Source organism: Setaria italica, chromosome IV, assembly GCF_000263155.2.
Source record: "Setaria italica strain Yugu1 chromosome IV, Setaria_italica_v2.0, whole genome shotgun sequence".
NCBI classification, from domain to species: Eukaryota; Viridiplantae; Streptophyta; class Magnoliopsida; order Poales; family Poaceae; genus Setaria; species Setaria italica.
In genome coordinates this window covers 7,389,758-7,404,235 of record NC_028453.1, presented here as the reverse complement: position 1 = coordinate 7,404,235, position 14,478 = coordinate 7,389,758, and the positions used below count along the sequence as shown (strand labels likewise).

Below are 14,478 nucleotides of genomic sequence, written 5' to 3'. Positions count from 1 at the left end.
GGCATGCCCATCCCATCATTGCCGTCTTGCAACCATTATCGTAGCTTGGTTGGTCTCCATGAGTTGGTGTTTGGAGTTGGGTTAGGGTGATGCGAGCGAAAGCTCTGCCCTGCTTCTACCGGTGTTGAGCAATACTGAAAAATAGTAAATGGTATTAAATGACCTTGGATCCACCGTTCCATCAATCACACAAACCCCTTATTTATAGGTAGGTAACCGCCTTAATGTACAATACGCTCCAGTATTATACAATAGATAGATTACTAAAATATTCTAGGGTACAACAGAGATTACGCCACCAGTACAACTTCGCTTTTAACCACTCTTGCTTCGACTATCCTTCCTTCGTCTGGACTTCGGTTGCTCTCATCCAGACCATGTTTTGTTGACTCCATCTGAAGGTACATTTGGTAACCTGCATCAGAAATCTATGAGACAGGGATATGAAGCCCGCAAACTACCTTTTCGCCCTTTTAGGTTTTTTTTGCTACTGAAGGCTGGTGAGCCCTCGGTGAGGCGCTTCCGAAGGTGGTTCCCGAACACTTCGCACGACTGCTCAAGTTCATCACTACGGTTCATCTCCTTCTGCATCGATTTTCGCCCGTGCTTCGTCGTCTTCGTGGGAACACATCTGCACCAGCCATGTCTTCCTCATTTGTATAACCAGTCAGTACATGCGAATTGTTCTGATCTAATCTTTAATTATATTTTCTAATATCTATTCTTACTGCCTATTATATTAGAGAATTACATGATAGAGTTTGTTTTAGTCATGATTTATATTTAATAATATTGTAACGTATAAGTTCGAACACTAATCTCTCACCAGGTTTTCTCAAGTTGTATAATTTTATTGCTTGAGGACCTTAAGTTTGAGGTCTTCACTCTCGTGGTGATTTTGCAAAAACGTCCCTCAAGTTTTTGGTAATCAAACCGCAGTCCATATTCTAAAGAGAGGGGGGTTCGGGTGGAAAAAGGAGAGAAGGGAGGGGGTTAAGGGGAAAAAGCTTCTCAAAACAGAGAGGAACAGAGAGGCGACGGGGGATTGGGTGCGGGCGGCGGCCGGAGCAGGGCGCCCAGCCGCTGCCCTCCCTCATCAGCGAGCACGAGGTTTGGGAATAGGCGGACGAGTCGGAGCACGGCAGGGTGGTCCTGTGCGTCAATGGTAGCTGCGAGCCTCCGTCGTGCCAGCCCCTCGAGGCGGTGCTTGATGTCCAGAAGGTCCTCCTCGCTCTCTCGACTCCTCCCGTGCCATCGACCTTCACCTCCAGCTCTCCAATCCCCGGAACCTTATCCTCATCCCCATCTCGGGTGTCATGGCCGCCGCGCTCTTCTCCACCTCCCTCTCGCCCCACTTCCTCACCCTATCCTCCCCGAAGCCCGCTGTGATCGTGGCCTCCGCCTTCCTCCCCTTCAGGCTGCCGCTGCGCGTGGTGTCGGCACCGGGGCGGCGGGTGTTTGAGCCCGTGGCCGTCGCGGTGTCGTCCGAGTACGAGACCGAGGGCGTGGAGCAGCAGGAGGAGGAGGGAACCGAGGAGTTGTCCGAGGACTTGAAGCTGTTCATCGGGAATCTGCCCTTCAACGTCGACAGCGCGCAGCTCACCGGGCTCTTCGAGCAGGCCGGCTCCGTCGAGATGGTCGAGGTATATACGAGTTAATTGTGCCGCCCCGTCTATGTAATTAGTGTCAGAAATTGTCATTTTGCTAAAATAGAAAATATATTATTCTTTTAAAAAAGTCTTGCTCACTGTCATATGGTCACCTGGAATGGAACTGGAGTACTGGACAACTTGACCGAATTTAGTCAGGAGTAATTGAGTAAAGTTGCATATTGTTACACTATTTGAAACACTGATATGGTTATGTACTTGTGGTAAATTATGACCAGAAATCGAAACAATATTCAAATTGTGAACTCATATGCATTGAGTGAACCTTCTGCGTTTCACTATTTCGCCTTCACTATTCTAAGTTTCTAACAGTTCATAACTGCTTTGCAGGTTGTATATGATAGAATGACTGGACGAGGCCGTGGATTTGGATTCGTGAAAATGTCTTCAGCTGAAGAAGCCGGAGCTGCTGTTGAGCAATTCAACGGTTATGTGAGTATACTTCCATGGTTTAAGCTACCTTTCTCTTGGTATGCTTCTGGAGAAGATTAACTATCCAGTTGAAGGAAAAATATAAAGATATAGCAACACTAAACAGACAAAGATCAGATGCATTTCTATAAAAGGTTGAAATGTGAATCGTAGCATAACTGAAAACTTTAGGAACAACTTCATCATAGCTTTTGGAACTGAATTACTTCTCTTGAGTGCATAGTGCGTTGTAGCAGATTGAGCTCCTGACTAATTAGCCTTGCCTCTCAAACAAACATTTCAAGGCAGACCACTAAGGGTGACCTCTGGGCCACCATCGCCTAGGGATGACTCTGCACCAAGAGCACCAAGGGGGTGGTGGAAACTTTGTGGATTCAGGAAACAAGATATACGTAGGGAACCTCGCATGGGGTGTCGACAACTCGGCGCTTGAGAACCTGTTCAGCGAGCAAGGGCGGGTGCTTGTGCTAAGGTCATCTATGACAGGGAGAGTGGCAGGTCAAGAGGATTTGGTTTTGTCACCTATGGCTCTGCTGAGGAGGTCAACAATGCCATATCAAACCTTGATGGCATCGTAAGTTCTACATCCTGTTTTTTTTTGTGTATCTTCTGCATTGTCATTTCAATTAGAAAATGCGTTGTAATGCACGACTTGGATGTCAGGTAGATCCGAGTCACGGTTGCGGAATCAAAGCCAAGGCGTGAATTTTGAATTATGGCGATTTAGAGGTTAATAGTGTGTTTTGCCAAGTGTTAGTTTCTAGCTTCTATTCTAATACGGACTATGTAATAACCATTGTAACGCACGGACATTGTGCTAGTCATTCCAAAAGTCGGGGGGGGGGGGCGAGAGAGGGAGAGTATTTTGACTAAACACTATAAATTGTGGCAATATCGGGTTCATATATAAATACCTTTCTTGATAATAATTAAATTTTCAAAAGCAATAAGATATAGGAAGAAAATAAAAAAATAGTTTGGAGATCAAACCAAGTCATCAAACCTTAAACTTTACCAAATAAAGGAGCAACCTCTCTGGCGCTTGATGATCATCAAGAAATTTTAATTACGTACTCCGTATAAAACTGGCTGGGTAAATGACAAATAAAGCCCAAGCAACAGTGCATATTTATCAAAGTCTTGAGCCCACATAACTTATGGCCCACAGGCCACAGTCTGTTTCGGCAAAGGACCTCGTATATTTTCGCAAGCCCACTATAGAGCCCTCTCTCTTGCAGAGAAAAAAAAATCAGGGGAAAGAGAAAAATTGAGCCGCTCAATATCCTGAGTCCTGACCATCATCGCCGCCTCCACTCCGCCGTTTCCCGCCCAAATCCCCGCCGCCGCCCAAATGTCGTCGTCGGAGAAGAAGAAGAAGGAGGATGAAGCCCAGGTGGGTGCGCTTGCGGGCTTCCTCCAAGACTCCTACTCCGACAACATTCACAGCATCCTCCTCGACGACGACCCATCGAAGCTCCATTTCCCGCTCGTTATTGAGTGCGTCCTCCTCCGGACCAGCTCCTCCTGTCCTCTTCTCCAAACCCTAACCTCATCTCCTCTCGCAGATTCGCGGAGCTTATGGACTTCGACCCCAAGTTCGCCGGGAAACTCTACTCCTATCCCGACAAGTACCTCTCCTTACTCGACAAGGCCGCTCGATGTGTGAAGGTCAGCGAACCAGCCGGGCTAAGGGCCGCCTCCTGCATTCCCATTCCCCACTCTTTTCTGAAACCTCAGTATTGCCTTGCAGGGTGATATGATCGAGGAATTGGGTGATTTGAAACACGCAGCATCGAAGAAGTTAGTGCACGTACGTATCGACGTCTCTGGATCACCGCTAGAATTCCCTGGTGCGTGCTTGTGCAACTCTTGTGTTCGTTCGAATGCCTGTGTGGTGATTTGGTCACGATTTGGCGGTCCATTTCATCCGATTCGTGACTTGGTGGTGATGGACGTGTTTTGCAGAGGCGTCCCCGAGTATTGGAAAGGTGAGGGCGAATCACATGAAGAAATTGATTACCCTGAAGGGAACTGTGATCAGATCGGGTGGCGTCAAGATGATTGAGCGAGAGAGGTATTACATGTGCAAGAAGTGTCAGCACAGGTTTGTGATGCATATTTCAGGACCTTTTGTACACTAATATGGGCTGGTGAAGCATCACCATGAATTTCGTATTAGTGCAGTTCTGTTATTTCTGATGGCGGTCTACTGATTAAGCTGGTTAGGTAGAAGCCTCTTAAAAAAGAGAGGGAAAGACTTCCTAAAACTAAAGTAGAGTTTCATATTTCTAGTTGAGCTGGCGAGATTAGACCATCTTCTGTTACATTGTTGCTAACACTAGCCTATTTGGGTTACTTAAACCTGTAAGCCAAAAGTTCCCTGAGCAAGTTGTCTCTCTCTGTATTCTTCATAACTTAAGCATCTCCCTCAAGGGCATACAGTGTAACTATTTGAGAAGCATGCCATCTTTAAAGCATTATGCAGGCTTAACACTATTCGGTGAGATTCACTCAGAGTTCAAAACAGTTTGTTGATTGCCCTGAAAGTTCAGACGAACTTCCATATAATTTTCTGAGTTGACATATAACGGAAAAGATTATTGACCTCATCATTTCTCCTAAGAAGTATTGTTGAACATTATGATCATACATTCATACACTTGACAGATGATATCTAGCTTTCTGTACCTTGAACAGATTCCTGCTTTATCCTGAGCTGGAGGCTGGGAATCGTATAAACCTTCCTGCATTGTGTCCATCGGAGGTATTTGACTTTCTTAGTAGATGCTTTTGGTGTTGTTGTTCCCCTTGTTCTACACATATTTTTCAACATGTGGTGAACACTTGCCTGTGATAGATGTACTCTTGCCTTTTACGTTTTGCAGTTGGTTGAACTTTTGCTTGAACTGCTGTGGAAATTGTTACTGATAATTCTACTGTCCATATAGAGTTCAAGAGGATGTGGAAGTGCTTCTTTCCAGTTCATAGAAGGTACTACCGTCTGCCGTGATTACCAAGAAATCAAAATTCAAGAAAATGTACAACTTCTGGGTGTTGGATCTATACCCCGTTCGATGCCTGTAATTTTGATGGATGACCTTGTCGATAACATTAAAGCTGGAGGTAAGCAGCATTTTTGTGCTTCATCCACATGATTATGTGGAACTACTAATGGTATTCTTTTGTCCCACATGTCCTGTGTTGTTATCCTGCATTCCCTTTTTTTTAACCTTCTGAAATTCCCAGTTATGTTCTGAGCTCGAAAAGTCAGAACCCTTGATATTTCTGAGGGCAGCTTGACCAGTTAACTTTATAACATTTTAATATTGATTTCTTGATATTTCCATGATGAAAAGTCAAAGCGGAATATATTCTATTCATTTGCATGAGTTGCGTATTAATGGTCATCCATTGTTGCCTTGTTGGTTTAACTTGCTATTTCATTATATTTAGCCGTGTTTGTTCTTTCTTCAGATGATGTCATTATTACGGGTATATTATCTGCCAAATGGTCTCCTGATATTAAGGATGTGCGATCCAATCTTGATCCTATGCTGCTTGCCAATTATGTGAGGTAATTTGATAATTTACAATTTGGTCATTCAGCAAGCTTCGGTTCAACTAATTTGAACCTTTTGATCATTAGAGTTGTAATCACCTTTTCAGCTATGCGATACTAATTTCCTTGTTCTTTAAAGTATTTTATTGCATAGTAATATAGTATACTCGCTAAGAATTGGGAGCGTGTTCATGCATCCAGATCAATCCTGTGACACCAACAAAGTTTTATCACGTTAATAATAGTTGAAATTTTATTCTTGTTTTCCATGTCTAGCCTGTATGCAGCCAACTAAGCAGAAGCCTTTGTCTACTGTCTATAACCTGACTCATTCACTAGGCTTCGGTGACTGCACTGTAGTTTTCTTTATCATGCACGGAAGTAGTCAGATCAGATGTCATTAGAGGTAGCCTATGTTTAGACTGTAGAAGCTGGAAGCTATTTTTAGGGCATGTTTGATAGAGCTCCATCTGATTCTAATTCTCTATGGGAGCTGATTCTTTGAGACAAGTGATTTTGTGGCTGAAAGTGATTCTCTTTGATTCTGTAGCATAAACTCTTAAAATCAGGATGGAGAATCACTTCACAGAATCAGGAGAAGCTACTTTTTTCAGCTCCCAGCCTCTTAGTTCATTTTAGAGAATGTGGGGAACTCCCCCACAGTTTGCCCTTCAAAAAAAGTTCATTTTAGAGAATCACTTCACAGAATCAGCAGAGAATCACTTCTCTCTGAAAAACTGTTTGGCAAGTAGGCCTGGGCAAAAATAACCGAAACTGAAAAACCGAACCGAAAGAACCGGAACCGAAACCGAAAGATTCGGTTCCTTATTCGGTTCCTGATATTGAGGAACTGAAATAACCGAAGAAAATTCGGTTCCTACTCTCGGTTAACCGAATTAACCGAAAGAACCGAATTACATGAATTATACTTCACTTACTTGTATTTTGTAAGATTATGTTTGGTTTATGTGTGGTGTTTCATATTTGAACTACTATATATTTGTGTTACTATATTGCTATTGTTCCCCTATAAATTATTACTATTGAAAATGGATATAGTGTTGCATAAATTTGCCTTAGAACACATATTTATTGTTGCCTTGACCTCTTTTGAAAAATTTCGGTTAGTTCGGTTAGAATCGGAACCGATCCGAAATAACCGAAAACCGAAATGGTCGGTTCCGAGAATTTTTGAGAACCGATCGGTTCCTATTTTATAAGAACTGAATTTCTTCAAAAACCGAGGAACCGAACCGAACCGAAAACCGAATGCCCAGCCCTATTGGCAAGGCTCCTGTTGAATTCAGCAGAGAATCAGCTCTCAGAGCTTTGCCAAACAGGGCCTTATTTGTCCAATGGTTTGTTGTTTCTGGATTTTCAAGTTTGAACAATGTAAGTTACTCTCATTCATTGTTCTTATGTTTATGAATGACTATGTGCATACAGGAGAACAAATGAGCTGAAATCTGATATAGACATTCCTGCGGAAACTGAAGAGGAGTTTAAGCATTTCTGGAAAAAATACAGGCTTACTCCACTAAAAGGTGCTTAAATTCTCATTCTTAGTATGTGCCTGGGTGTTTCCTGGACTGGCCTAAACCACCGATGTTCTACCCTTTAAGCATATATAATGCATTGCATTTTTCCAATTAGTCGTGTGACATTGGGACAATTAGAAAGTTTGGGTGCAAAAAGACAAAATCATTCTTTGCTTAATGATAACAGCCAACCAGCTACTTCTCATTTCATAGATGGGTTTGTCTCCGAACTATCACTAAATCAATATGCCTATTTTCTTTACCTAATGTGAACATTAATATACGTTGCTGAGCAGCAGCCAAGTAAAAACCAGTAAACATGTGCTGCAACAGTACCCCAAGGGTAATGCTCAGGTCAACAGTACTGCTGCATGTAACAACTTCTCTTCATTCACCTTTCAAGTTTCAAGACAGCTCATGCTTGACCTGTGTGATGGTGGCCATGGTTCCCACCCTTGGCACCCCCACGTTGCTGAGATGGCATGTGCGTCACACATGTGATCAGCTGCACTCCTGCAATATGGCAGCAAACTCTCAATGCAGCTCAGTGCTGAGGATGATGTTGACGGCACACGATATCTTATTCTGTTTCTGTTATATACAGGAAGAAACTTTATCTTGGAAGGCATCTGTCCTCAAATTTTTGGGCTATTCACTGTAAAGCTTGCAGGTATGCAACTCTGAGCTTTATAGTTGTACTAACTATTAACCGTAATTAGTAAAGTAGCTTTACAATTGTGCAGCTAACCTTGATATATGCTCTCAGGACTTAAAATGCACAAAAATTTAAAGCAGTAGCAAGTAGTATGAGCCAATTGTCTAGCCAACATTTTTTTTCATTTCCTATAGGAGCACGAAAGTATTTTTCACTTTACTTATTTCATTCATATATAGTTCTGTATGACTTCTAAAAGTAATTTAGCATCAAGATCAAGCTGAGCCTGCCGAGCTGTAATTAGACAACATGAATTGCATTACACAATGGTTATTCAACATAACACTGAAAAGTTTATACCTAAAACCTGTCATAAACTCATAATTCATTCTTAGTTCTTCATCCTGTCTGGTGCTTTATGTGCACCATATTTCCAACCTCAAGTGATTGCCAAGCCTCAAAACATCACAGCGGATTGCATGATGTTGCTCAATTTTCAATATTCATAATGACCTGGTTGAGTTTATATCAAACGGCTGAGAACCCCCCAAAAAACTTGTACTCTATATTAAAGTTCAGTCCAAAGAAGAATGAGAGAGCCATATCATATTAAATGCTTCGTAGTGTCTGATAGTGATTTCAGGCTCCATAATATTTCATTAATTTATATTATAAATCTCACTATAAGCTTATAAGGAATTCTTGTTTCGAATCTAGATTTTTCTCTCTAAACATACTCACTAACTTATTATTTTTGGACTAGTTATTGTAAAATTAAGTTAGCAAAACATCGCAATGTTTCATGATTGCAGTTGCTCTTACATTAATTGGTGGAGTGCAGCATGTTGATGCTTCTGGAACAAAGGTTCGTGGAGAACCCCATATGCTTCTTGTTGGTGATCCAGGTACAGTATTCATGACATGTATAGACAAGTAGCAATTTCTCCACGGGGTGCTGCAAAGATGAGCTTTTGAGAGAAAAGCGCAGGAGCTCTGCCTGCAAAGGCACCTAGAGACTATATTGCATGGACATGAGCATGGGTATGAGCATGGGTGGCGGAGTCCAATTTGGACTCCAGCCCCTTCAGCCATAAGAGTTTGTAGTTGCCACATATCATTTGGAACTCGACTAGGGTGTCGATAGACTGACTCAGAAAAAAATTAGTTGGGTGTCCTGGTAACAATGCTAAAGAGGCATCAGAAGAAAAAAAAAAGTAACTGCTAGTTAAAACAATTAAGCACTGTCATGTTCAGCATGTGGATTGGATCAGAGAGGGTAGTCGTGAGAGGTTTCTGGACCTTGTCAGTGGAGCTGGGGACCCGTGGTTGGTGACTTCATCAGCGAGACAGGGTATAGAGAAGGAAAAATAAGATAGTAGATTGATCTATCGCTTAATTCCAAGAGTGCTAGTTGCTAATTATATAGGCAGACCACCCTAACTATTCCTGAAAATGAGGGAAAACTTTTATTTAGAAAATGAAAGTCAAAATTGCAACTATATTTTGTTCCATTGAATTTCAGGTACTGGTAAATCTCAGTTTTTAAAGTTTGCTGCTAAATTGAGCAGCCGCTCTGTGATCACAACTGGCCTTGGAAGCACCAGTGCTGGTTTAACTGTTACAGCTGTCAAGGATGGAGGTACTTATTATGTCTCACATAGCGTTATTCTTTGTATGTTAGGTTTTTTTTGTTTCATCTGAAGCTAATAACGATTTTATTTCGGGGGTGTTGCTCTGATATCAGGAGAGTGGATGCTTGAGGCTGGTGCTCTTGTTCTGGCTGATGGTGGTTTATGCTGCATTGATGAATTCGACAGGTTAACAATCAGCAACTGATTTTTGACTTAATACCATTGGCTAGTGCCATCGTAGTGCTCTTTGATTATCTGAAATTCAACACATTCCAATTCCTAAACTATATTAGACATCATCTGACAGTGTAAAAAATATTAATAATACTAGCTCGTAGTTCTGATATCCAATAACAGGGCTGTGTATGAGATGCATACACATGCCTGGTATAGATGTCCAATAATTGCAGTTATTTTTTTGTACACACATGTATGAGATGTATACACATGCATGTAACAAACCACCCTCTTTAATGGAGTAAACTCTGCCAAGGTTAGGGGCCCCTTTCCCTTATGCCCCTTGGAGGTGCCCTTGTGCCCTGCTCCAGGGCTGGGTCTGATGAGTGATGACCACTAATGTCCCTGGACATACATGAGATCTCAGATAATCTGCATATATAGTTTTTACCTGATTTATTTTCCATGATAAATGGAGAGCTTTTTCTTTTGCTGGACATGAATGGATAATTCATATATTTCCATGATAGTGATGGCCACTCATTTCTTTGCTCGTCCTATCAGAGTGCTGTTCATACTTTTTATAAGCCATGATGTGTTATGCAATACTTTTGGATTCTTGCTAAAATTAATGCAAAGATTGTTTTATAATCTAATTATTGTGGAGGTCTATGCCACCTTAATTTGACATTCTTCTCAATAGCATGCGAGAGCACGACAGAACAACAATACATGAAGCCATGGAGCAACAGACAATAAGTATTGCAAAGGCACTGCTTCTTTGAAAATTTACCAGTTTCTGCATCATTCACAATACTAGTGTACACTTTGACTCAGCATTGTTTCTTCTGTCTTCCAGGCTGGATTAGTCACAACACTCAGTTCAAGGACTACTGTCTTTGGTGCCACGAATCCAAAAGGGCAATATGACCCTGATGAAAGTAGTGCTTTTACACATCAAGCAATTATATAGCATAGTTACTTAAGTTAAACATCGTTTCTGGATTCCATTACGATAGTGTTATTGGGCTATTGGACAATAATATTACAAGGCTAGTTAATTTCTTAAGATTTATTTGGAGGACTTCCATAACCTGTAAATTGGTCCAAACCCTTTTCAATCTGCTTAACAATAATAATTTAGCAAGGCATTAAAAAGCAAATGATTGCTTCTAAGCTTTTATCGTCCCTTGCTAGTTCTTAGGTAATTGTTGTTTCAATACAAAGTTCTTTTTTGGAGTTTTGGGAAGATACTATGGTTTTGTTAAACACTTTTGTTTTGGAAAGCTAAGAGGTGTTCGGGTGTAGTGAATTATATAGTTTTGAAAACCATGGTATTGCTAAAACTGCCTTTTTTGGGTTTTGGGCCTTTTTGGGCACTAATTTCTTTTTTGAAGTTTTAGAAAAAAAATACTACGGTTTTGGAAAGCTAAGAGTGCTTTCAATGCAAAAAAAAAACTGTACTTTTGAGAACCATGGTATTTCTAAGGTAGTCTTTTTGGAGTTTTAGAAGCCCCACTTTTTTTTTTGATGTAAATACAGCGAGGGAGGCCCCCGCTGTGTAGGATTTTATTGAAACCAAAAGAACTAAAAAGGAAACTGTACAAATTAGAAGCCCCACTTGGGACTTCTTTTTTCCAAACCGTGGTTTTCCACGTCTCTGGTCTCTGAAACTCGAGTTCCTTTCCTTGATACCATGTTTTTCAAAACTGAAACATCCAAACAGGCCGTTAGTAACTGCACTCCGTACCTCTTTTTTCTAAACCATGGTTTTTTTTTTGAGGGTCAAGGCGGGGGGTGGGGGGGGGGGGGGGATGCCCCACCTGAATTTCATTAATGGGGCCCTTTGCAGGCCAAACAGCATTGTACAGGAATTTTAAGCATGAACAGGGGTTTGGGGGGGTTCTGAGTAAACCATGGTTTTGCACATCTCTGGTCTCTGAAACTACAGTTTCTTGAAGCCATGTTCTTTTAAAACTATAACATCCGAGAAGGCCTTATCCATTCTGATCACTGTATCTTTGCTTTTCCCTTTCAGGCTTATCTGTGAATACAACACTTTCAGGACCACTGTTGAGTAGATTTGATATAGTTCTTGTTCTCTTGGATACACAAAATTCTGATTGGGATAAAATAGTTTCATCTCATATATTGAAGGAGGTATGTTTTGTTGTTATTAAGTTGGACTTAACTCTACTATCTGCATCTTGAATATTCTTAATCTATAAGCATGAAAATAACCCAGTGGGTTGTCAGTCAACATGAAAAGTTTCTATTAAGAAGTGAATTTTTAAAATGTGCAGAATTTTGATGAAAAGAAAGACAAGACAAATGCTTCTGATGTAAAATGGACGCTCCCCAAGTTGAGAAGGTGGAGACCCTTGATGTACTATTTACCTCCCATGTTGATAAGGCTGAGCTTAGAGGCTGGTTTACAGCAATACAAACAAAATTATTTTGTTATGTTTTATTTGATATCCTCACCTCATTTGTCAGCTTCTGAAAATGCTCTTTGTCAGAGCGTAAATAATGACCAGCAGAAAGTTCCCAAGTGCATTTAGCTGAATGTGCTGTTCAGCACCGAAATTTTCCTGTCTTTCGCTGTCAATACCGTACAATGATACCTGAGTATTTCGAAATTCCAGGTACATCAATTATGTAAAGCGGTTTAAACCAGTTTTGACAAAGGAGGCAGAAAGAGTTATCTCGAGCTATTATCAGCTTCAGAGAAGATCAGGAACACATAATGCAGGTTAGCCAAACAATATTAATCCCTAGCCTTAAGAGTTTCCTGCCTCTCAATAATTGGCTTCTGTTGCAGCAAGAACAACGGTACGCATGCTTGAAAGTTTGATAAGGCTTGCACAAGGCATGTTCTGTTATCTCCTGGGATTCTTTCCTCCTTTTCACAATTGATATTCTTACCCTGTTCTTACAGTTTATTTTGTCTGCTGTAGCACATGCAAGGCTAATGTTCAGAAATGAGGTTGAACAACTAGACGCCATTGCTGCCATATTGTGCATTGAATCCTCCACGACAACATCTCCAATAGTGGACATTGTTGGAAATGCTCTGCACTCAAATTTTACAGATAACCCTGACGAAGAATGTATCCTAACATGTGATTTTGTAGCTTACTTATTTGGATTCAAGTCATTTCATCAGCGAAAACTTCAAACTGAATCTCTTTGCTGTTTTTTGTTTTGTTTTGCTGAATCTACAAAAATTATTTGTCTATTTCTTTGGCATGCCCGTGGAAGCAAGGATAGACATAGAGGCATCTAGGGCACGTTTGGATATTGGCCAGAGCCTGCCCTGCCAAATCAGATTGGCTGGCCAAATTCTGGTGATGAAATTGGCCGCCGCGATTTGGCCGTGCATGGCCTGAAAAATGAACTGCGCGTTGGCTGCCTGTACAGTGGCCTGCCAAATCACGGCAGCCATCCAAACACCACCTTCGGTCACGGTCAACGGCCAAATATTGGCTTGGCTCGCGCTGGCCTCAATCCGAACGCGCTCCTATTCTCCCCCGTAAATGTTAATTTTATGTTGCACAATGTATGTCCTGCTGATTACTGGATCCTTGCCACTTGAGATACTTCAATCATGAACACACCTGGATTCTGTAAATCAACAAGCAACTTTCCTGTGTCTTTGTTTTTCTTGACATCTTGTAGATAAAACACAGGAGAAGGAGATCCTTAAGAAGCTTGGACTAATTGAAGGTTCCCCATAATTCAGTACAAATCATCAGCTGCTGCATCCTGTGCTATTCTGCACGATGAATCAGTGATATGCTAAGGTGAACTTGCTACATGTGTGTATTGGCAGTTTGGCACACCATTTAAAATTGCTTAGATAATTAGATTGCTATTCAGCATGCCATGAATGAACTACTAAATCAAGTATTGCAGATACATAATTCCTTAAGAACGATGTCAGTAATGAAACCATGTTTGCAATTTTATGTCCTGCAGTGGGTTGCCTATATTCGAAGCTTGTGGATCATCTAAAAGACTTGGAAAAACTGCTTCTGAAATTCTAGAAGGGCCGGAAACTGAAGCATGATGTTCTTGCGTTCCTACCTTGCCTAGTTGATGCTTCACCATTCACTGGTTTATATGTGACTGTGAGATTCAATTACTTGCTATTGAGTTTATGTCCGATCGACTTCATATGCAGGGTCTTGGTTGGATGAAGTCTTGCAGTTCACGGTGTATATACTTATGGGCTTCGTAACGTGTGCCAATTTTCTTTTTGCAGTTCATGTTTGGATGGGTTCTACCTTTACAGGCTCATGGTTGGGTGGGCTTTATAACATTTGCGGTTCATGGTGTATATACTTCACATACAATATTGCAATCTGTATCAGATATGCTATGTAGCGTGTAGCATTTATTTTCTGCTACTCAGGACTATACCTCATGACATCTACAGTATCTGTTTAAATTGAAATAAGGAACTCACTGAATGAGTTTGTCCTTTGTCAATCGTCGTGTGGGGTTGTTTGGTGAGACATTTTGACGATGTGGACAAGACGCGAGGATCTGGATTTTTCAATGATGTGGAGCGAATAGCCGTGGGAAATGTCAGTGTACGTATGTGGGTTTCGGTTGGCATGCTGGCGGTGACGGCATAGATGGGAGCAGGGCTGCAAACCTGCTGCGTGTGCGTGGTCACCCAATCATGTCTCAAGTCTTTCTGGCGGTCAGGCAGTCGCTGACTTCGATTGAGGTCTGTTTTCTGTCACTCGTTCTGCTAACAGAAAGCTCAGGCTTGTAGAGAACTTCGTAGGTTGATTTTTGAAGCCCATGA

General features: G+C 41.4%; 1 protein-coding gene and 1 pseudogene across 4 annotated transcripts; both read left to right on the top strand.

Moving 5' to 3' along the window:
- The first annotated feature begins 1,316 nt into the window (after positions 1–1,316).
- Positions 1,317–2,814, top strand: LOC101763915 (annotated as a pseudogene).
- A 537-nt stretch (positions 2,815–3,351) lies between these two features.
- On the top strand, positions 3,352–14,140 carry LOC101780408 (probable DNA helicase MCM9). Of its 4 annotated transcripts, XM_022825747.1 has the most exons (22): positions 3,352–3,599; positions 3,668–3,770; positions 3,853–3,952; positions 4,068–4,206; positions 4,800–4,866; positions 5,051–5,225; positions 5,577–5,676; positions 7,108–7,205; positions 7,804–7,869; positions 8,667–8,759; positions 9,377–9,493; positions 9,599–9,671; positions 10,366–10,432; positions 10,522–10,603; positions 11,701–11,822; positions 11,966–12,048; positions 12,308–12,414; positions 12,484–12,531; positions 12,620–12,772; positions 13,341–13,465; positions 13,641–13,792; positions 13,927–14,140. In XM_022825747.1, the coding sequence occupies exons 1-20, from the start codon at positions 3,454–3,456 to the stop codon at positions 13,397–13,399; spliced, it is 1,998 nt and encodes a 665-aa protein (XP_022681482.1). In that variant the 5' UTR covers positions 3,352–3,453; the 3' UTR covers positions 13,400–13,465; positions 13,641–13,792; positions 13,927–14,140. The 4 variants fall into 4 exon arrangements, with proteins under 4 accessions (XP_022681482.1, XP_022681483.1, XP_012700868.1 ...); XM_022825748.1 differs by having other exon boundaries at positions 4,068–4,176; positions 13,641–14,140; XM_012845414.2 differs by having other exon boundaries at positions 11,966–12,033; positions 13,641–14,140.
- The last annotated feature ends 338 nt before the right edge of the window (positions 14,141–14,478 follow it).

What these genes read in the sequence shown, in the direction of transcription:
- LOC101780408 (XM_022825747.1), top strand. Translation starts at nt 3,454, where the DNA reads ATGTCGTCGTCGGAGAAGAAGAAGAAGGAGGATGAAGCCCAGGTGGGT. An exon ending in ATTCACTGTAAAGCTTGCAG is followed by an intron (nt 7,870 to 8,666) that starts GTATGCAACTCT and finishes TCATGATTGCAG; the next exon opens with TTGCTCTTACATTAATTGGT. An exon ending in TGCATTGATGAATTCGACAG is followed by an intron (nt 9,672 to 10,365) that starts GTTAACAATCAG and finishes TCTTCTCAATAG; the next exon opens with CATGCGAGAGCACGACAGAA.